The 23995-nt window shown below is 39.4% G+C and overlaps 1 protein-coding gene across 1 annotated transcript in view; it reads left to right on the top strand.

Moving 5' to 3' along the window:
- Positions 1-2436: 2436 nt before the first annotated feature.
- Positions 2437-23995, top strand: part of CEP192 (centrosomal protein 192) — an 85347-nt gene continuing 63788 nt past the window's right edge. The window contains exons 1-14 of the mRNA XM_074573549.1: positions 2437-2631; positions 4614-4664; positions 5691-5837; positions 7292-7503; positions 8767-8865; positions 9923-10063; positions 10372-10529; positions 11194-11344; positions 14987-15170; positions 18561-18685; positions 19343-19576; positions 20421-20543; positions 22167-22321; positions 23823-23869. Of these exons, the coding sequence (XP_074429650.1) occupies positions 2521-2631; positions 4614-4664; positions 5691-5837; positions 7292-7503; positions 8767-8865; positions 9923-10063; positions 10372-10529; positions 11194-11344; positions 14987-15170; positions 18561-18685; positions 19343-19576; positions 20421-20543; positions 22167-22321; positions 23823-23869 (1938 nt within the window). The 5' untranslated portion in view covers positions 2437-2520. The remainder of the gene's footprint in view (positions 2632-4613; positions 4665-5690; positions 5838-7291; positions 7504-8766; positions 8866-9922; positions 10064-10371; positions 10530-11193; positions 11345-14986; positions 15171-18560; positions 18686-19342; positions 19577-20420; positions 20544-22166; positions 22322-23822; positions 23870-23995) is intronic.

Here is a 23995-nt window from a genome sequence, read left to right as displayed (position 1 = left end):
AGGTTTATTCCACAAGAAAGTAACGGTTTCTTTACAATCCTGTTAAGTATTTGGACATCCCTGAAGAAATTCTATTCACCAAGTGGGCAGAATTTGATTCCTTATTGCCATGACCAAGCATGAAAATCTTAGATGAGGTGGCAAGAATCAAAGGCCTTCTGAAAATGTTAAAACTAATCTGCTGTGAAAGATGCAGATATAAAAAAGTGTTCTAGAAAAGGTCTGAATCTGACTTGAATCAAGACAGTTTGAATATATCTGATTTCAGGAAAATTTACATTTGATTCTCTTCCTTAATCACTTACTGAATAATTTGAAAACTTCACTATAAGGCAGTGAAGATTTCCTCATAGCTTGAGTACTGTTTTGGAACTGATATAAAGTACAGTAAAATACAAGTGTGCTTGCTTTTATTTATTACCACATCATCATTTCATTATTATTTTTGTCTCTAAATCTATTAACTGCATTAATACTATTTGGATTGTAGTAAATTAATTGTTTAATCTATGTTAATATTTATCAGTGTCCTGGTTTCAGCTGAGATAATTCTCTTTCTAGTGGTTGCTGTGTTTTGAGATTTGGTATGAAAGGAATGTCAATAATGCATATTGTTTTAGTTGTTGCTAAGTGATGTTTATAGTAGTAAAGGTAGTAGTAAAGCTTCCCATAGAAGCTGAGAGAGAGCATAGACAGAACAATGGAATGGCCAATGGAATATTCCAAATGATAGACCTCATGCTCAGTATATAAGTGGGGGGTGCCCTGGGCCACCCCCTGCCCCCTGGGAGCAGGGGAGTCTGTGATCACTGCTCAAGACAGGCTGGGCAACCAAGGCAGAGGGTGGTGAGAGTGACTTGTGTCTTGTATATTCTTCTTCTTAATTTTCATTTTCCATTATTGTCCTACTAAACTGCCTTTATCTCAACCCACGAATTTTTTTTTCCCCTTTCCCCTCCTTTTCTCTCTACCCTTCTGGGAGTGAGAGGCCGCATGGTCCTAGTTGCTGGCTGGCCACGACAATCAGCTACTGTAATTAGCTTCAGAATAACTAGTAAATAACATGGCTTATAGATAAAAGACTCCATAAAACAAGACACTGGACCAGTCTTGTGCTCAGTGATACAATGAATGAATGGTATTTAAAAAAATAGTGGGATCTGCATGATGCATTTTGTGAGCTGATGCTGCTGGACACAAAAAAGAAGAAAGCGCTTCTGCTAGTGAGGGGCTCCCTGGAAGTTCAGTGGTGAGAATATTCAGCCCTCAAAGAGTCTCCAGCTGCTTTGGTTAATTTATTTTGTACAGTCCTCTGGCTACACACTAGTTGTTACTGGTCTCTAACTCCTGCCCAGGTCTACAGCTCCTGCCCAGACCTCGGTCACTTACGATGTGTTTTCTACCATGTGCAAGTCTCTGTTTTGCTTACGCTACTTCATAGTCTGTGACGCTATCCAATACCCACCTGTCTCATCCAGTGCTTCCAACCCACCTTTGGATTCTTTCACTGTCTGCATCGTGTATCAGATGCTTCATCCTCCCTATAAAACCTCCCAAACTGAGCCCCTACACACCTCTCCTTGAGGAGCAGGTCTCATGTTCTTTTGCACCACAGTATAAACAATTAATTTACTACTACTATACTCCAGTGAGAAACAGGGCACTTGAAAACCCCTTATTACATTTCAGTTTTTAGAATTGGTGGTATTTCTGTAGACCTGATCCAAAATAAAAAAAAAATCTCTTCAGGTTGTGTTACCTGGTTACCTGGTTCATTGTGTACAATTCACAAATGTCCCTGTTGCAGTATTCTCAGGGCTCATCTCATAGTACTTATTAGTACAGTAAAGCATGAATAAGTGAAGTAAATAATACACTGCCATGCTGAATGTCTCCTCTGCTTAATTGATTTGCATTTTTAGGGTAAGCTCCAACACCTTAAGGTAGGTAATGCAAAGAGGCTTAACAATACCTGCCGAGAGAGGGAAATGGCGATGGCCCTGGCAGGAAGAGGGGAGAAGAGGGAAACCCTACGCTGCCCTAAAGCAACAGGCGTCGGAGCAAGAAATTCTCCACAGGCCTCTCTATCCACAGCCCACCTCGGGGCAGAAAACGCCTCAGAGGTGACACAGCCCGGGGGGAAGGCCGTCAGCCCGGGGGAGCGGCACGACCACGGCTCTGGGAGCTACCAGAGCCTGCGTGCCCCTCACGGGGGCTCACTCCAAAGAGGAATCTTAATTTAATAATCCTTAATTAATCCTTAATTAATAAGGAATCTAATAAAACCTTAAATCCCTTACGCCGGCGGGCAGCCAGGGCAGCACGCCTCACTCCGCCCAGATCCCCCCAGCGCGAAGCATCACGCAAGCGCAAAGCGGTGAGCGCGCGCGGCGGGCTCTGACGGCCGTTGCCCCGCCCCCCCGCCCCGCCCCGCCCCGCCCCGCCCCGCCGCGTGAGGCGGGCGCGCGCCTGGACCGAGCGAGCCACCGCGCCGTGGCGACCGCGCCGCCGCGGGGGGCGATGTTTGTGGCGCGCAGCATCGCGGCGGATCACCGCGACCTCATCCACGATGTCTCCTTCGACTTCCACGGCCGGCGCATGGCGACCTGCTCCAGCGATCAGAGCGTTAAAGTGAGCGGGGAGACCGACGCGGCCTTGTTGGGTTGAGGGAAGGCGGGCGGAGCGGGGGGGCGGTAGCGCGGCCTACCGGGCCGAGCAGCGCTCCGGGCTCCCCGGGGCGGCGGGGCCGGGCCGGGGCTCGGCCTTCCGCCCTCGGCGGGCCCCTCCGGGGGGGAGGAAGGCTGAGCCCCGTCCCGGCCCCGCCGCCTCGGGGAGCGAATGGCCGCGTCCCGCCGTTGTCCGACGCTGAGGGAAGAAGCCGCTGTTTCACGACGAAGTACCAATAAGCAAAAAAGGCCGAAACGTTTCTGCCTGTGCTCTAGCAGATTCGGGAAACTGTAAAACACTGTGAGCCATGGTTTTACATCCCTTTAGAGCAAATCGTAGTAAACGGAAAATTATTTTTCTGCTTTTTCCATTTTTTTTTTTTGTTTTTGCACGTAGTGAGATGGACAAAAATTCAGGAGTTGCACGGTTAGGTTTAAGAAAAGTAATGTTACAAGGGCATGTAGTGAGAGGATGAGGAGTAATGGCTTCAAACTGAAAAAGGGTAGATTTATATGAGATATTAGGAAAAAATTTTTACTGTGAAGGTGGTGAGGCACTGGAACAGGTTGCCCAGAGAAGTTGTGGATGCCCCATCCCTGGAAGTGTTCAAGGCTGGGCTGGATGGGGCTCTGAGCAACCTGGTCTAGTGGGAGGTGTCCCTGCCCATGGCAGGGGGGTTGGAACTAGATGATCCTTAAGGTCCTTTCCAACCTAAACCATTCTGTGATTCTCATTTGTGGAGAGCAGCCATATCTTTTGTTAGAGCAGGTATAAGGTTGAGAAAATTACTTTTCTGCAGAAAGCTGTGTCAAAACATAGGTCGGGATTAAAAACACGTGAGCAGCCCCTTCTCCCTGACCATGTGTTAAAAAGCAAACAAAGCACCACCACTGTCCCCCAAAAGGTAAGCCAAAACCATGTCAGTCTGTGATCTGGAACAACTGCATAAAGCTTGCAGCCTAAAAAGAATGTTCTTAAGAAAGATGCCAAGACATAGGTAGAACTCAAAAACTATGCTCTTTAGCAGTGTAACCTTACTTTCCAGTCATAACACTATCTGTTACGAGACTCCCTTGAGAAGTCTTACTCTAACTAGAATTTTACAACACTTGTAAAACAGCAGTGGTGTATCTGTCCCATTCTCACTAGTTGGGCCCTGCAGAATGGCAGTCAGGGAGGTCATGAAGTTGGGCTGTGATGGTTACAAACAAGGTTGTATTAGGGGATCTAGAATGGCAAAAGTGAGGTGATTTTCAGTAAAGTTATATAGTGAATGAGTGACAAACAGGATTGGATACCAGGCATCTAGAGGTGTCTCTAATCTGGTTATATTCATGAAATTGTCCACAATTTTTCAGAAAAAAAGTCATAAATATGGTAAAGATGTATGGGAAATCACGAGAAAAACAGGTTAAGTGACTTGCATGTGGTTATAAATCAAGGCAGGAATATTAGAAACAAGATCTGTTCTCCCACTAGCTTGATTTTCTTTTTGCTGCCCTGCTCTGTGTTCAGGACGATTGCTAGGAGCTGCATCAGGCTGTTGCAACCAAATCTGAGCACGTGCCGTGGTGAGAGCCATGGCGCCTCTAGGGTGAAACTGAGTAGCGTACTCATGGAACCAAGTGAATGAAGAGTTGAGAATTGTAATGATTTATTTCTGTGAATAATTTATACTCTGTGAATAATTACCTTCTTTCTTTAAAAAAGACAAACTTCATACCGTAGTGGATTTTGCAGGTTTATGCCTGTTCTTCCTACCTGTAGTAGGAATATTTTCAAGGTCGAGTGAAGTGCAGTTGTGTGCTGAGGCAGGCAGGTAGAGATTTCTGGATGAAAATGGTTAGTGCTGTATATATTATATATTTTTTAATGGCTGTGCCTTGTAGTATTACTTAGTAAGCTTTATATATAACTCATATGATTGTATTTTCATTTCTCAATAGGTCTGGGATAAAAGTGAAAATGGGGATTGGCATTGCACTGCCAGCTGGAAGGTTTGTATTTAAAAAATTACAGTTATAATTTCTACTTTGTTTCTGAAGAAACATATTTTTTGATGACTTGTAGACATACTTTTGGTTTGTAATCTTGTATTTATTACGGTAAAATACTTTTTCTCTGCTTTTATAAAGCATCTGTAATGCCTCTCACTTAAAGCAGAGGCTAGCATGCAGTCTCATGTTATTAGTTGTGTTGGCAGCCTTTGTTATCAGTAGACATAGCAGTAACTGGTGTTTAGGGAGTTGGAAAACAGTACCTTCATTTTTAGTTGAATATTTCCTTTTTGCATATTGTGAGACTTGTGTTTAAAAAAAAAAAAGGAGGAAAAAAAAAAGAAAAAGGAAGAGATCTGTCTGGTTATTAAATGTTACAACATCTGACGTCTTTTTTTTTTTTCCTCAAAACCTTTCTGAAAACTGTCATATAGAGACTCTGCTTCATCAGGATAATTAGTGCATTCAGCTTCTGAATTGTCCTTAAACTTGTATTTAGTAGGACCACAATGCAGTAATCTCTGTAAATGGAAATGCAGGTGAAGCTGTTAAATTCCCCTTCCCTAAAAAAAGAAGCATTAGTTTGATTAGGTGTGAAAGAGGAGTTTCATATAAAAAAAGAAGATAAGTAATGCTCTGCATATGCTTTGGAAAAGTACAGGCAAGCTAGAATTGAGCATAGTAATGGCTGAAAATTGAAAACAAAGCTGTACTTTTTCTGTCAAGGCAGAAGCTTAGATTGAAACTTACTGTTTAAAGGAGTAATAAATAATGCCTTGAAATACGCTTGTAATAAGTATTTTTTAGCCATTAACGAGTAGCAACAAAAGCTTTGCAGTGCTTATAGGAATAAACAATTGCAACAGCTGCTGCGTTACTTTGAGCTTTAGAAAACAACATAGGTTTCAAAGGAATAGTCTTACTTATTCCTAGAATTTACTTCTGCAGAAAGTCATGAAAATGTATGATCGCTTGGACTAATACAATAAGTATGTGTCTCTGTCGTGTTTTGGTGTTATCTTGCAGACACATAGTGGATCTGTATGGCGTGTGACATGGGCCCATCCTGAATTTGGGCAGGTCCTGGCTTCCTGCTCTTTTGATAGAACAGCAGCGGTGTGGGAAGAAATAGTAGGAGAGTCAAATGATAAACTCCGAGGCCAGAGTCACTGGGTAAGACTTTAACATATTAATTGGAGTTTCTATATTTCTCATATAAAAAGATTTACTGTGCCTCATTGGTTTGTTTGCTTATCATAATGGGCTGAAGCTTTAAACTGTTTAAATTCCAGAATTAAATAGAAGACTGAACATGAAAACTTTTCTAAATACCAAGTTACTGGACATTTCTGGTTTTGCAATGTACTTTGTTTCTCTGAAACAGAGAAAGCAGCCTGTTTTCTTCTGTTAATATAAAGTGTTCCTGATTTTGCCTATGTTTTGTTAATTTGTGGCAATATTTCAATGTGAGGTAAGTATTTTTAAAGCATTTGGGGAAGACAGCTAAATGGCGACATTCAGTCCAATTACTATTAACTCATTTACAATTAATCAATTACAATTCATTCAGGCCACTACCATAGGTGCCCTGGCAAACAACTTGCAGACATGAATTCCCACCTACAGTAGAATTGAAGTTGTGGGGTTTTTTCTTCTGTGACAAAAGCTCATTTGAAACTGTCTCATGCTGTTCTTTTTCACCTTTCAAACAAGAGATCAAGTTTTGGGGGGAAATAGCTTGCTCGAAAGTGGATTTTCTGGGTAGCATTTCATCAAGGGAATTTTAGATTTAAACAGATTATTTTGCAGCTGTTCTTCATGTGTAATCTTACATAACTCGGTATACCTGTCTCTAATATTTTGTTTTAGGTTGCTAAAATGTCTACAGTTTTCTACTATGTACTAAACTTTTCTAGCATTAAAATACGTAATTGTGAAGAGTCGGGTTGTCAGGACCTTAGGCACCCGGTGGGGTACGAAAGCTGACTTCCGTGTGCAGGAGGCAGTTGCGATGCATAGTTTTCAGCTCCAACTCATACTTTCTTGGCAGGCGAGGAGACAATTTGAAAAGCAAATGTTTACAATTTTTTCCTCTTTCACGCTAGCTGATCTTCCTATCAAATGGCTGCTGTATTCACCCATTCCCTTATCAAAAATACTTCTTGTTTTGATGCTTCTGTTGGAAAATGCTTTGTGGTAAACTTCAGCAGCACTGAAATTAGAAAGCGGTGTTGCTAGGCATCGCAGATAATATTGTCACCAGTGTGAATGAAGAGGACAGTTTCAAACTGCTTGCTGACAATACTCTTGTATTTTGTACTTATGTGTTGGTTGGTTGTTTTTTTTTTCCTGAATAGCATAATCTAATCAACTCTTCTTGGTATCAGAACTTTGATACCCCTGTGAGTATATCTCTTTATGCTTGAAATTGCATCCGTGCAATGATCTGTCATTTCTCCAATTCATTGGCGTATAAAGATTTTATTTTTTTTTTTAAAGGTTTTGGTGGAAGAGGTAAGTGACCCTATGAAATTATACTGTCTGACTTTCATTAGCCTTCCTTAGGGAATAAATTTTTGATGGAAATTTCTAGTACTTCCTTCAAGAATTTCTGCCTTTCTTTGCAGGTAAAGAGGACCACTCTAGTAGACAGTAGGACATCTGTTACAGATGTGAAGTTTGCTCCCAAGCATATGGGTCTTATGTTAGCAACCTGTTCAGCAGATGGAGTTGTAAGGATTTATGAAGCTCCAGATGTGATGAATCTCAGTCAGTGGTCACTGCAGCATGAAATCTCATGCAAGCTAAGCTGCAGTTGTATTTCTTGGAATCCTTCAAGGTATGCTACTAGAACTGTAGGTTTTGCTTTAGGACTGTGTAAGGAGAAGATCCTAAGAGTTAGTTCTGAAATTTTGTAGAATAAATCCTAAAAACATGCATGGAGAAGGCTAGGTGTACATTACTCAGATCTGAAAGAAAGCTGCTAACATTTCTTTTAATAAAGCAAGTTTGGCGGAGCTAGAGAAGTGTTAGAAAAAGTCCTCATGTGCTCTGTGAGGAAATACTTCCAGCTTGATTATTTTAAGAAGTAATGAGCTAAAGAGCTACGGAGTGCTCTTTATTTTTCCCACAAAACTTAACTGGAATTTTCATAAGAGAAAGTGCTTATAAAGGGACAATTCCTGTCTCTTCTTTCCTTAAGTAAGATGTTGCAATAGGTAATAATCTTGACCACTCTAACAAGGACGCGCACCCTTGCCAGTGGAACAGAATACTGGGAACAAGAGTCTTGCTAGCACAAATAAAAAGCCTAAAGAGTTGTTCTTTTAGTTTATATCCTCAGGGGCTCAATGATATACCTAACCTGCCTGAACAGGAAGGAATCAGAGAGGAGTTTGGTTGGGTAGTCCCTACCCAGAAGAACACATACAAGCAGAGGTTCTCCTTCGCTTCCCATCTCACATCCTCCCCCAGCAGTAACAGGAAGGGAAAAACCATTCAGGCATGAACTACTTTGGATTCTGTTTGTCCAGAAGCACTTAATGGCTTTCCCTGTAGATGTACTGGTCTATGTCCTGCTCATCCAGTTATTCTATTCATTAGTAGTAGTCTGTGCTGAAGGCTCAGAATACAGGATTTCACTTTAATGCATGGAGTGGGGTTAAAAGTTGATTTAAAAACTATAACTCATCTACATTTAGCATTTGTAATCTGTATTACAAAACCTGAATGAAATTCCACTAAATCAATCGTTATAAGTACTGCAAAGAATGCAGACTCTGCCATGAAACTTGTGGCAAATACTGGACTGGAGATGCATGTATAAAATGGGAGCATCATCTTGAACTGCGGAATAATGTTCCCTGATGATTTCACCTTAGTGGGTGTATAAAGTGGGTTTTCAAAACAACAGAATAGAGCTTGTACTGGTAACTCTGAATGAACTTACTCATGTTTCCTTGTGATTTTTTTTTCCTTGTAATTTTTTTTTGTTACTGTCTTGTTTTCTTTATATATAATATGTCTGAAATTTAACAGATGGCTTGGTGTACTTTCTGTGGAATTGTTTGTAAATATAACAGTATTTATTTTCACCTTTCAGCTCTCGAGCACATTCTCCAATGATAGCTGTAGGAAGTGATGACAACAGTCCAAATATATTGGCTAAGGTTCAAATTTATGAATATAATGAAAATACCAGGTATGATAAATGATAATATAGAACATTTGTGGGATCTTAAAGTAGTTTGTAATACAAGGCATTTTATTTTATTCCTGTTATTAGATGTGGAGTAGTAAATAATACCTTAATTCCATCTCTGAGCTATTGGATGGGAAAGGAGAGAGAGAGACCTCGGAATGGTGACTGATGTTAACAGACACAATATTGATAATATTGTTTTGTCTCAGTGCAGAAATGCCAGTGTTCTTATCAGCATTTTAAAGGGAGAATTGCTTTCTCTGTTTCTACTTGTATACTTAATTTTGCACAAGGAATTGATAGGGCAAAGCTGAATTTTGAATTGTGTTGCAGTAGGCACTGTTTTGTTCAAGGTGATCTTGAAATGCTTTTAAAAGCATGTTTATAATGATGGAAGGTCCTGTGAATTACTAGCATTCTGTAGAAGTTCAGTTTGTACAGTTAAGAATTCAGAACCAGAAAAGGCCAGGAAGTGTGTGCACAATGACTTCCAATTAAATGATGATAGGGAACTTGTGTTTCATTTGGGGTGATGGGTGTGGGAAAGAAGCCAAGGTGTTTTGTGGATTTATGTCAGGCTTTGGACAATGTTCTCTGTGCATTAACAATAAAGAAAAGTTGTAACTCATCTGGTGGTAAATAGAAAATGGAATATATGTTTATCATCCAGCGAAGGAGTCAGATAGCCATGGACTGCTTACAAACACAGAAAATTTAGTAAGTTACTAAGATATAAATTCCCTTTAGATTTGTGAGTAGAAGAATGTTTTTATTTTCCTCTTCCAACTGTAGACAAAAATCTTATTTGTACCACAGTCCTTGCTTTGTTGTAGGATTTTAGTATACTGTTAGTAGTTACTGTATGTGGTATATTCAATTTCTGAAGAAATCGGCTAGTAATTATTATTAAAATTAGATTCATGTGATGAAAATATTTTTATTTTTGCAAGTCTTATCATGTATATTAACCCCTTTTTCCCTGTTCCACTATGTTTTATATAATTTGCATCACTAGCAATTTTGATGGCACTAAAGGTTAATTTCTTATGCTGTACAGGAAATACGCAAAAGCGGAAGCTCTGATGACAGTCACAGATCCTGTACATGATATTGCATTTGCTCCAAATCTGGGAAGATCCTTCCACATCTTAGCTGTAGCAACCAAAGATGTACGAATTTTCACACTAAAACCTCTAAGGTGAGCTTAAAAGGAAGATAGTTCAGTGATGATGTGGTGCATACTGTATAGTCTTATTTTCCTAGTATCTGCAAAACAAAAGTAGTAACTTGATGTATGCAGGATTGTTTTTTTAGCAGCCTGATTTTTTAAGATAACAAGGTTGTGAGCAAGTCTGTACTTTTCTCTGAATACCTCTTAATACTCTTTATCTAGTAACAATTGTTATACAAACTCCTTGAAAAATACAGTCCTCTCTTTTTGTCATCATGTTGAAGCCCAAACCTTTGAACAGTTGTGTGCAGAACTGTCACTTTTCTCTTAAACAGGAAAGAATTGACTTCATCTGGAGGATTAACAAAATTTGAAATTCATATTGTGGCACAGTTTGATAATCACAACTCCCAGGTGTGGCGAGTGAGCTGGAATATCACAGGCACAGTGCTTGCCTCCTCTGGTGATGATGGCTGTGTTAGGCTCTGGAAGGGTAAGGTCACCCACCTGAAATGCATTAGCTTTGTAGTACGCTGAATATACTTGAGAAATTTTACTCAAAAAAATATTTTTTGAGTAAAAGTTCATTTTAGGTTTGCGAATGATAGATTTTTATATTTCTATTTACATTTTAGAAAAGGAAGTAACTTTCTGTGCTGGAACATTTGCATGATTTAGGCTGCTGTGAATAGTTGTTACTGTGCCCTCAAATTGTTTCACCAGATTAGAGTTATGTAAAGTTGTCACTTTTAAAATTAACATATGTACTGGATTACTATCTTTGCCTGATGCCAAAACCAGAAAATCTATGTTCGGTCACAACGTTCAGGCGAACTGGCTTTTTCCTGTTTAAATTTCCAAAAGCAACAACAACAAAAAAACAGTGGCAGCTTCCTCATCCATTCTCATTTCTTCCTCAGTATTTTAATAAAGGAAACTCATTCTTGCTACTGAACAAAACTGAGTTTTAAATAGTGGATAGGTAGAGAATGTCAGGCAGCTAAAGGGCCAGATCCAAAGCTGTTTGGAATTTATATATTGGTATTGCAGTTCAATTCTAATTCTCACCAGGTGTGTAGCAGTTGAAACATCATAATTCTATCAAACGCGGAACTTCAGAAGAGAAACTAAGAGGTTTTATGTATCTATATTTGCAGCTAATTACATGGACAACTGGAAGTGTACTGGTATACTGAAAGGTAACGGGAGTCCGGTGAATGGTAGTTCTCAGCAGGGAATTTTTAATGCCTCTCTAGGTTCAGCCAATACAAGTCTACAGAATTCACTAAATGGATCATCTGCCAGCAGGTAGGTTAATTAGTAGAGACACTGAATTTCAGTCTCTTCTTTGAATCTGCTTAATTTCACTCAGCTTTTGTGTTTGTTTTATAATTTTTTTTTAATGTGCAGTGCAATATATTACATGAATACTTCTACAAGCTCTTCTAGTTTTTCCCTGTGATGGTGTCTCTTATGCCAGTGTTAAGAGGAAAATGAACAAAACCATAAGCCATACTGAATCATTCTGTATAAATAAGCAATGTAAACAGCTGTTTTCACTTTTAGTCCTTTCACATTATTAAAAATAACTTTTCTAAAAAAGTTTCAAACAAGGAGAAACTTCATTATACTGCTCTGTAACTGCCCTTTTATTTTAGATGCACGTTTAAAAGTGAAGCAGAAATGCCAGCAATAAATTCTGTTTTTCACTGGGATAATGTAGCAGAAAGGAAGGAGGAAAAGATATTTTGTAATGTATTGTTTCAACAATCATATACTAGTGTTAGTTTACTTGCATTTTTGCAGATGTAACGTCAATTGAATGAAAGTTGTTTTTTTTTTTTTAATCTTCCTTATATGACATTCTTACAGCAGATTAATTTGCTTTCTCTGTTACGTTTTTATTCTGTAGCGATTGCTGTTTAGTAGGTAAATTTAATTGCCTCTTCTGAAAACCATTTTAAATTTGTGCACGCTGAAACCGAGAAATACACTGAGCCCCACGTTTGCACGTCAGAGCGTGTACAATCAATGTTAACAGCATGTGTCCTATGTAAGGACTAGATGTGGTCAAATTCCATAGCAGCAGCTTCTGAGTTTTGTGGCCACCCTTCTTTTTTTTTTTTTTTTTTTTTTTTCTTCTTCAAAATAGCCTCCATTTCCATCCACGTGTAGCTACTAATACATCTTTTTTTCAGTTTAAAATGCACATCTGTAAAGTACTACGACAGTTTGATTTTTGGAGAATATCCTTTAAGTAGTCAGTCCTGGATGGCAGTTCTGGCTTCCAGATCCCTAGCTGTGTTGAACAGAGAAGGGCTTCCATGTTTTCCTCACAAGATAAATGGGGGAACAAGAGGTGGTAACGGGCCAAGTCTTCATCAGGAAAGGAGGACAAAGTGATACTGGTCATCTGGTTCCAGGTGCCACTTACAGTGTAGCAAAAAAATGCTGAAATGCAGTCCTGTCTTGGAAATGTGATGTCCAAAGCCATGTAAGTGTATTTGCTTGGGCTCCAGTAGGGAGATCCAGGCTGTTTTATACCCCTGTAGCAGAGGGTGTGGTTTCGCGGTCTTCCTTATCCAAGACTGTGCTGCTGCCAGGAAGATGACCCTTCCCTACCCCCCTGGTTGCTCTTCTCCTCTCCCTGAAATGGGTAGTAAACCATTGTGAAACTGAAACTTCTAGCGTTATACTCTCAGAGTTATTTTATCCCGCCATTGCTCTGTATTTTGAAAGTGGGGGGTTTTTTTAGTTTGATTTTTAATAAATCTGTCTTGGCTCCAAACTGATGTTTTGTTACAGAACTAAGTCCATGGCTGTGGAATTTCAAAATACATGGTGTCCTAGGATTGAGCCTTACTATAAAAAAGATGCACTTAACTACATGTTTTCTTTTGTAATCACATTGGTGTGAATAGCCTAAAACACAGTGTGCTAACTTTTGTTTTAGTGTATTAACACTTACAATAAAGATTTATGTACTGACATTTCACTAAATTGGTACGCTACACAGAATTGATTTTGTCTGTGACTATAGATGTTATGTTTTAGTGTCTATACATTTAAACACTTAAAAGAGCTAAAGCACAGCCAGATCTGGAAGACTTTGTTAAAGTACAATCACCAAACTGGATTTGTAATCAAAATAGTTTCAGAACAGATGATGTAGATTGTTGGAAAATAAGTCAGTAGGGCTGTATTGTTATGTTGATGTAATTGTGTGTCTCGATTTATGATACAATTTCCATTCTCCATTTGTATTATGTCCTTTTTAACAGAAAGCAGAGCTGATACCAAGCTAACTGGAGTAACTTTGGTGTTTTGCTGCTTGTTGCATGCACACAGGAATGGAAAACGAACTCCTTTTTCCCCTCCCCAACGCCGTTTGACCTCTCCCAAGACACCAGCAGCCTGCTAACTACTAAATGCCATTCAGAAAGCCTTTTTAAAACACGTTGTGTACGTTTTTTGTACTAGCCTGCACAGTTTGATACTGTTGGAACTCCTGATAGAAAAATACTTGGAGAGGCTTCTTGTTTGGAAAAAAAAAAACACAAACAAACAACCCAAGCCCTAAAACTTCCATCAAAAGATAATTTTTTTTTGTAAGCTTGTCAAATTGAAAGACTAGTTCATGACTAAAAATGAGAATTTTTGTCCTTGATTGGGATGGGAGGATGGAAGTGACCACTGAAATATTTTTCATTTAATTGTTTGGGTAACTAATTTGTTTTGCATTTCATAGTGTTCAGCATTTGATTAAGATTCCTGAACATCACAAGTTTGTAACTCCTTTGTAATATATGAAACTGTTAGTTTTAAAAGAATAAGAAAACTGTGTTTTGACAATTGTACAGATGATAGCTTTTAAGAGTTTGGTATTGCTTCATTTATACCTTAGTCTGACTTCAAAGAAATGTTTTGTAAGAACTATTATACTTTCTTCATCCTAAGAGAAGTTGCTTTTTCTGATATGTACTTGTATATTCCTATGGTAATAATTCCATGGAGGACTAAAATTCTCTAAGTATAGTATCCTAGAAAATGCAAACACTTGAGCCATACAAAGTTTTAAACCAAAATGCAGCTTGTTGTGAATTGCCCCATAATTTCCTTAGTTGTATAGCTGTTCCTTTATGTAAGTCCACAGAACTGTAAACAAGACAGAAATAATCTGTAGGTATCTGATATAGTTATACTAAAATGTACAAGTATTACGGGTAAGTTCTAATGCAGAAAAATGACAAAAAATGGCATAATTTCGAGTCTTGCATTCACCAGGAATCTTAAATTTACTCTGAGGATAAAATGTAAATACATAAAAAGACTGCATTTCATTGAAAGTAGTTATTCTCTGTAAAATGTATATTATTAAATTGAAAGTATTGTAAAAACAACAATGTTTTTACGTCTATTCTAGAAGTGCTGTGAAGTTAATCTGAATTAGATGCATATGCAGAAAATGTACTTGGATTATATTTAATGTATATTTTGTCGCAAATGAAGCGTTACTAAAAGCTGTGTTAACAAATCACAGGAATTCTGGGAGAATGAAAGCCTGTTAATAGCTGTGCTACAACATCCTTTTCATTTCCAAAGCAATCTGTTCTTTTGTAAAAATGTATACTAGGATTATTATTATGGTATTCTTTTCTATGAACTTCAGTGGAAAAGACTGTGTTACTTTCCTTTAAAGAACAGTTTCCAGATTTGTCTTGTTTTGAATTACAAGCCCTGATTTCTGCTGTTATGTTCTATTGGTTTTGGCATGGATATACTAAAGCCTTTTTTTTTTTTTTCCAGCATGTCTTTTCTCCCCTTTGGTTCTCCTTGTATTTACTACCTTTCTCTTTTTCTTTTTTTTATTTTGGTTTTTTTTTGTTTTGTTTTATTTTGATTTGGTTTTTTTTTTGTTTTGGTGTTTTGTTCCTTTCTTAATTGTTTCAGGTATTTCTTTCCCCCTCTGGATTCCCCACGGGCTGGATCGAGATGGTCCAGTCATGCCCAGCTCCTTCCTCCTCCTCCTCTGATAGAGCACTCTTGCGATGCTGACACTGCCAACCTCCAGTATCCTCACCCTCGCAGACGATGTGTATCTCGGCCTCTTAATCTGTTACCTGAGAATGAAGGGGTTTAACATGTTACTTTAAATAAACTCTGAAGGGCCTTATTCTGGTGTTTGTGAATGCTTCCATTTCTGGCTGCCTTTGTATTTCTTAGCTCATACGGAAGATTTTAAAAAATTTGGGAACTTCATGCATGTTTTGCAAAACAAACTACAACATTTGGAACATGGTTTTTTATGTTTGTGTTTCAAAGGAACAATCTGTACCCTTTGAACTATGGCAACACATACAAATAGTGTCAACCACGAGCTATTTACGGAGTAGCTGACTTCAATGTGCCTGTCCTTTTTTGTTTTTTTCATTTTAGTTTTGGAATCAGTCTAGTATGGTCTTGAATTTTTTTCTTTTTGTATATTGCACTGACAAATGTGAAAAGTATTCTCAAAATTAAACATGCCTTTGATCAACTCGGAAAAGAAACAAAACCATTCCTGTGTATACTGCAGCAAAGTAGTTTGGAGTGTTTGGTTACTTAAGAATTTTCCACCTTGCCGTACAAATATTTAAATTTTATAATTGTGGTTGACTAATAAACTTATTGTAAAATGTCTGTATTAGTATGCTTTTTCTTGAAATAGGCTTTTTTTTTTCAACAGGCTCCTCATCAAGGACCTTTTTTTATTCAGGTGTCCGTTCTCATAGCTTTGCTTTTGTGAAGTCACGTGCCATTCTGGATGGGTGGTTGCGTGTTACATTTTTCTGCCACAGGGCCTTCCCTGACTTTTCTCATGGGTGTGCTGAAGGTCTGCAGAGACTACTAGAGTTTTTGGATTTCAAAGTATCTCACAGTTCTTTTCCAGCAATTGAATAATAAGGATAAAGGTGGGCTCCGTGCAGCAGAAGCCCTTATGCTACTTCCTGGACTAGACCGTTAGTATAAAGTAATGGAGAAGGCAACCTGCATTCTTCCAAAATGATAGAAAGTTCCTGTGAGTTTTACTTGTATTCTAAAAACTTTATTTGTTCAGATGCTATATTTTCGCTCAGATAACACCACACTTGTTTCTTGATTTATCTCTGAGGAATCTAGTTTTAATTTACTAAAAAACCATGGGAGGTAACAATGGTGTTACGGAGTGCTTGCTGACGGTGTGTGGAGGGAGGCCAGCCAGCAGGAACAGAACTGGGAGGTTGGGGCCGGGGGGGAGGTCTAGTAAAAGCAGGTTTGGTCAAAAAACCTTTTGACCAAAAAGTTAACTTGTATAAAACATGCCATACATCATATGGTAAACAACAGAAATGTTACATGATTAAAAAACAAGGTTTAACTGGGGGAAGGAAGTAACAATATTCCTCTGTGGGAGAATGAGTTTTTTTAAAAAAAAAAAAGAGATCAAAACTATTGTTCTGGAATTCATTCCTAAAACAGAACAAACTGTTTCTGGGTATGCAAGCAGCGGAATACACTTTTGAAGGTTTAAGCCAGTTGTGGAATTTCTGTCTTAACCCTTTAAAAGGTCACTGCCTCTTCAGTACAGTAACTGATCTTTTACTTACTGAACTTCTGCTTGTACCAGGAAAAAACCACAGGGCTCCTAAGCAGCCATCAAGAAAAGCAAGGTGGCAGTGTCTAGATATGCTGCTGTTTCATAATGCTAAAAGTTTGTGGTGTGAGACAATGACACAGAGTCTGTCAGGTATGCCTCAATTACTGCAGTGTAACAAAAAGTAGTGTAAAATATATTAAAAGATAATTCTTTACATACACTATCCTTGGTAAGCCACATCTAAGGGAAAGATTGTTGCTTGCATTTTTTTCCTTTCTTTAATTTTGCTTCTGTTATTCTTTTGAAGCCCAGAATAACCAGTTATGGTAATAATAAAGCAAATGACAGCTTTTTGCAGCTTTTAATGCATTTGCTCATCGTTAATTCAGCATGGTCACGTTATTTTCCTCTGTCCTGAACAGGTATTATTATTAGATATCCTGACTAATTACCGTCACACTTCTTACTAATGAAAACATGCTGTTAGAGTTTCAGTGCAAACAAGTCACGTTTCCAATGGACTGGCCAAGTACTCTGACTTCAGCAAATGAACTTATGTTGATTTTGTAGCTGATGCGTTGCCTTTCCCCCTGCCTGCCGTTTTGCATTGATGTCTCTCCAAACCAGGACCTTTCACTCCATATCCTTGACTGCCTGCCTCCACTTCCTCAGACTCACACTTCCCTCTTCATTCTTCTCTTTTGCTCCCATTATATTCTTCTTTTTTGCTCCCATGACTCAAGATGGTGAACTGTACTTCTGTGCAGGGTCTGGGCCCTTGAACATAAGCAGCAGAACCCCTAGGAAGCAGGAAGGTTATAGAAGGGCTCAGAAGGGGATGATTACAGCGGGTACTTGCAGTATTTCAAATGTATCTAGCGCTTTGTAAGGCTGCTGTCCCTTTTCTTCTTCTGAAAGACATGCATTATCCTGCATACTGTTTATGTGCTTGGAGCACATCTCGGATTGAACTTCCAGGGTGTACGTTTTTGGATCTTGTAGTACCCAGGAGGTGGCTTTGGGTTGGGTGGCTTTTTTTTTGTTGTTGTTGCTTGGTTTTGTTCTGAAGATATTCGAACACAGTATGAACTTCTGATGACGCTGAGCGTGTGATTTTTCACTCTCATCCTAGCTTTTTGCAATCTCCATACCAGGGAACACTGAAGAAGAAGTGCATTGTAAAAATGTCCTGGAACTACAGTGAATTTGATTTAGATGTTTCGATGTTGTCGTTCACACGTACACGTATGTTTGGAAGGCATCCTGCTGCCTTCTCATCCTCTACTTACAAAAACGTAAAATCTATGCTTCAAAATTGAAATAAAATATTCCATGTACTGTATATAAACTGCACATTGCTCAACCTCATCTACGTGGCTCGTTCAGCGACAATACGACAGAAAACAAAGTCAGTAAGGTACACGATGCCTGTCGTATTAAGTAAAAAATGCCGCACAGGTAAATCCGACTAAAGCTTTTCCCTTTTTACAGCGCTGTGCCCCGCCCGGGGACGGGCTGGTCACACCTCACCACCGTCCCACCTCAGCGCCGACGCGGTGGCTCAGGGGCCGCCGCCGCCCCCCTAAAAGACCCCGAGCCGCTACCGGGGATTCGCACCCCGCCGGTCCGTAAGCAAATTCCTGAAATAACCGATTTCACCGCTCCCCTTCCGAAAACGTCCACCGGGAGCCCCCACGCCCGCACCGCCTCACAGCCTAACGGGCGGCAGGGCGGGACCGCGCGCCCTTCGCCCAATCAGCGCCCCCCTCTCAAACTGTGCCCCGCCGGTGATTGGTTGGGGCTCTCCCATTGGTTGCCAGCGCGGGCGCGGGCTAGGGGAAAGTTTGGGCGGGTGAGTGGCGGCGGGAGCGGCGGTCCTGCGCACGCGCGGCCTCGCCCGCCCTGCAGAGGGGGCGGCGTGGGAGGGGCGAGGCCGGGCAGGGCGGCGGGCGCGCGGGATGGCGCGCGCGGCGGGGGCGGCGGCGGTTTGAAGTTTTTGGCGGTTGGGCCGCGGTCCCTCAGTCTCCTCTCAGGCAAGTGGCGGGGCGGGGGACGACACGGAACGGGACCCTCCCCTCGATCTTGGCCGCGGCGGGAGGGGTAGGGCCTGGGGGCCTTCTTGTCTCTTCCTGTCTGGGGAGAAGGGGTCGTTGGCTTCGAGCCGCTTCCCCGTCCCGGTCTGCCCCCGGCGGGGGCCGTCGTGCCACCCCCGGGCCCCCACGGGCGTGTGTGAGGGGGGTGGTGGTGCCGCATGGACGGAGTGCCGAGGCGGGAGTAGGGCCTGGGCCTGCTGAGGTGGGCAGCGTTAGGCTGTCGCCTGGCGAGCGGCGGCCCGGGAAGATCGCCTCACGGAGTTTGTAGCTGCCCAGGTGCTCGGTACTATGGAAATGGAGGAAGGGCTGGCCGGGTCGAAGCAGCTTTACAGGCTAAATATAGGTTGGCGTGTCTTGCAGCGCCGGTACTCTTTAACTTGCAGGAGTGGTGCTCTTTTGAGAAAGTCCAAGAAGGCTCTAAAACTCGGTGGCCCCCAAAAGGCTTGGGGACAGAGGACTGGAAATCATTTTTAGGTGCGTTTGTGGATAAAGTGGGGCGATTGCCAAAGAATTTTGGCTGTGATGTATAAGTAACATATTTTTGACAGCATTACTGTGGCTTGTGTAACTGTATAGTTGTTCTGTTCCTGCTCTCAGATGCTGCTGGACCAGGGCTGATCGTGTTGCCAAGCAGAGTGCTATTTTAAGCAACTTGTGCAGGATGATGGAAGACTTAAGAAATATTGCCGATGAGACGTTTCCAAGCTTCTTGGACCATTCATTGGGTAGCAGTGCGAGTGTCCTTTTTGAAAATGTCACTATTTCCTCAAATCCTGGCTTACCTGTTGCAGCTTCAACTGTTGCTAGGAGTAAAACGGGCAGTGACAACAGGTGAGACTATCAGTTAATACCACTTAGTAATATAAAAACAGTTGACTGGTTTGAAACATTCAACTTTGGAGAGGAAAAATTCTTTTGACAGATTATTTGGTAGATGATAAAACTATTTATTAATCAGTAGCATAATAATCACCGTAGGGTTGATTGTATTAGCAGTGAAAAAATCTGCATTAAATTAATACCTCATAAAGTAATTAACTTTTATTAAAATTACCCTTTAAAAAAGTAGTTTAATTTTTATACTGATGAGTTAAAAGAAACTTGATTGTTATCTTAACTCTTCAGCTTAGTATAATCAAGTTTTAAGTCATGCAGAGAATGATATATTTTTTACATGTGTGTTCTCTTAATTCTATTAATTGTTCATTTAACTTACCTGAATCTGGCTCATTTTAGTAAGGGTAGTGTAAAAACTGGCGTTATGGATACAAATTAAAATTTAACACGATTTATAATGATTTTTTCAGCAAGGGGTAGAGCAAAGTGTAACAACTAGAAGCCTTTGCTCACTTAACTGCTGTCTGTGGCTTAACAAGGTCAGACTTCTATATCCTGGCTTTACAGAAGTGTGCGTTCCAAGTAGGACAGCACTAGCCACTAAAAACGATAATGTGATATTTCCCTAAAGAACTACAGAAGACTGGAGAGGACTGTTCTGGGTACATACGTGTACCTGTAAATACAGATTGGCTAGAAAATGCTAAAATATTCAAATAATTCTCCTTATAGAAGGTGAGCAGCGATCAATATGATTCTTTTTTCCAATTCTTTGGAAAATGGGCGGGGTGAGTATTAGAATGATTCTATTGTGTATTTTTCCTCCCCACCTTTACAGGCATTCTGATATCTGTGCATCCTATTTAGAAGGGAAATATTCACCTCCATCGGGATCTTCTCACAGTAGTAAGTCAGATCCAGAGCCAATGGGGAGATTTGCCCTCAGCTTTTGTGATGACATGTAAGTGAGATAGTTAAAATCTAATTCTGCCCTAAAATGCGCATACCAGTGTGTAGATTTACATGCACTATAAGCTAATTATGGAATATATCAGAATTTAATTGCTCAGCAGCAGCTTCTACTACTGGCCTTTTGATGGCAGTAACTGGAGAGCTCTGCTGTGCATTAGCCTGTTAGTTTACAGTGTTTGGCAGCGTAGCCCGGGCAGCATTTCCTACTAGAAAAACTCCTCCATGTTTTCTGAAGAGGTATAGCGGCAGGCTATGCAGAAGCATCCCATGTAGTGCTACCATAGTCTGTACAGCCCTACACGAACAGCATTCTGATGTTTGACTAATTTGACTTCATGTATGTGACAGGAATGAATCTTTCAAAGTGATTTTTTTTTTCTTTTAAACTATGATGCTTTGTTTTGTTATCACACTAATTAAAAATGTCCTAAGCATGATTAATTAATTGGCTTATTTGAATCTGGCTTGTATTTACCTAGTTTACATTCCATAATGTAGAATTAAACTGATGATTCTTTCATTATGTTAATGAAAGAATGCATGATGTTCATATCATGTGTGTGAATAATAGTTTGCAGTGATTTAAATCTGTTCCAAGTAGGTATCATGCAGTTTGCATACAGAAAGGAACATCAATTTCTATTAAATTTAGCTTCCTTGTAGCCTCAGTGATTGTATTTTTTAGGAAATAACTAGTATTAGTGAAATAATTTACAGAGTGTTACTAGGTGGTGGAAGCGTTGGAAGCTGTGGCAAAGGCTATTCTAACCAAGATCAAATTTGTTCCTACTGTTCTGATAGAAACTGCAATGTGCGCCTTTTTTACTGATAAAATTGCACTGTAGACAGCATATCCCTATAAAAACAAAGAATATAAGATTTAAGAGAGGGAGTCTGCTTCTTGATTGCATTCAAGTGAAAAAAATACAAAACATGGAATAATTGCGTTTCAGACTTTAGAAATATAAATAAAACTGACATTTGAAATACTGAAGGAAAAGTACGGTTCAGTTCACTCAACATGGAAACTTTAACATCTTACATGATTAGCTTATCCGCCTATGTGGAAGTCCTATGAAACCAGAAGTGAAAAATAACTTTCCCACAGAATTATAAAAGCTGTTATTTAACAGAACTATATGGAATGTCAATAAGTCATATTCTTGATGATTTAGTCCCTAATTTAATGTTAGAAAAGGCATGCTGATACTGCGGATTTAGGAGAATCTTGTCTAGGGTTTGACTTGCTCTCAAATGAGTCGTGGAACTTGCCTGGAATAGACCCTTTTCCCATTTATACTTTTTCCTCTTTTTACAGGAATGAAAAAGAAAGAAACATGCAGGAAAAAGTAGAGGCATATGTTCCATTAAATTTCACTATTTATTTCACAAATTAGATTGTTAAACTGAAGCCCTCGTAATCTTGATATTTATTCCTTTACAGCTAATATACAGGTCTGTAGGATCTGTGTTAATGGGAACGGCTGACTTCCTAGAGCCAAAGGAATTAAAGGGAGAATTTATCAAATCTTTATATATAGAGATGTTGTATACTGGTGTTGATCTATATATCTCATTGAGTGATTTTTCATTGAAGTAATTCTCTTTCTAGGGAAGTTGCTACACGAGTTAAAGAACCTCAGCCAACTTCTGTTATTTTGAAAGAATCCCGCTCAATATACGGAGAGCAAGATCAGAATGTCATTGAGCATTCAAAATGCAGTCAAGATACCTTACTTGAGGTATTGCCACCTGAACGATTGGAAGGTATTAAAATTTGAGAAAAATTGTATACTTATTCTCAGTGTAATTAACTTTTTATGCTATAGATGTTTTCTCTTGACCCTTACGCTGTTTTATGGCATAGTGTAAATGGATTTTGAAAAATAATCTCTTTGATTTGAACAAACTGAAAACTGAGAAAGCTTGTGGTTGACATTGTGTTTTTAGATTTGTCCCCAAAGTACAAAGCAAGACAGGAAGCTGATGAAAGTAATTCAGATTCCTACTAGCATTCTAATTATGGTATTTTATAGAAAACATTAATTTCAGGAACTTTACTCGTGGAAAAAGTGGATGTAACTTGTTTTCTATACCTTCTCTTTCAATAGGCTTAAGTCTATGAGATTATATTTTAACTGACGTCTCTTTTCTTGCCCTGTTCCAACCTGTAGTAGGTGATCTTTAACTGCAGTTATAGAAGCTGCAAAACTGCATGCATTAAAAAGTAGTCTGGAATACTTGCTGTGAAAACTATGCTTTTTTGAAGTTAGAATAGAGGAAGCAAAATAATGTTACGTAACTTATTTTAAAAGTGTTGCTATTGATATTAAACTTGTTTAGGTTTTTTTGCTAATGCCAATCCTGTGATTAAATTCTGCTCATTCCTTAAAATTCAGTAAATGTACTTAGTAAATGCATACTTCTAGTTGTTACCCTTTTCTGAGCTTTATCTGAATATTTGCATAGATTTTCTTGAGGTTAAGTATTAATAATTTAATAGAGTACATGTTCAATTAGAAAGTATTACAGTTGTAATATAAATGGGCCCTTATAAAACACACTTGCTAACAGTGAAGTGTTGACTTCAGTCACTTATTATTGTAGTCTTGAGGAAGTGGCAGTAACTATGGCAACAAAAATCATGATGCTTTGGAAAACTGTGTCTACCCAGTGTTTGGGCTTGATAGTGCCTGACCGTTTTTAGTTAGTTGGTTTTAACTTGTTGTTTATTCAAGGCTTAGGATTCTAGTCTGTAAACCGCTTTTTATTCACCTTATTTAAGAATTAGGAACCTGTTTTGCTAAAATCTGTATGTGCACGTCTAAAATGTTCTCTGTCTTGTCAAACTTGCAATTGGGTATAACACAAAGATAAGTGGAAGATGCTTACAAGTGATCCAAAAGAACAACTGACCCAACAGGTGAAAAGGAACAAGTGTTCTGTTCCACTGTTGCAACTTCTGCTAGTGCAACCTGGGACCCCTTACTTTTTTTGCATTGCCTTGTAGAAATCCTTAAGGCAGTAATTGTCTTTCAGAATTTTTACAGTTTTACGCCTGATGAAGCCCTGCCTTTTTAATTACTCCCAGATACTTTTCATCACTGTTATGGGAACACATAAAATTTGGTATTGTCATAACATGTATGTTTCTGGGTTATTTTTGTGGTGTATGCCAAGACCTTCATATCTTATAGGATAGTCACATTTAATATTATAATGTAAGAACATAATAAAATACTGATTACACTACATTCTTTTGTTCCAGATTTGTCAACTGGAATATGTGTTCTTCCAGACAGTAAGAATAACAAGGTGAAACCTTTTCTAAATACAGTGAAATTAAAGATTTTCTAATATTAATCTTATATTGTTCTGCGAGAGGAGGAGGGACGGGATTGAACTGTGTTTATTGTCTTATGTTGTGTATCCCTTAAGTTT

This window comes from Larus michahellis, chromosome 2, assembly GCF_964199755.1.
Source record: "Larus michahellis chromosome 2, bLarMic1.1, whole genome shotgun sequence".
In the NCBI taxonomy this organism is placed as follows: Eukaryota; Metazoa; Chordata; class Aves; order Charadriiformes; family Laridae; genus Larus; species Larus michahellis.
Note: the sequence above shows the minus strand (reverse complement) of the source record. Positions and strands in the feature narration are given on the sequence as shown.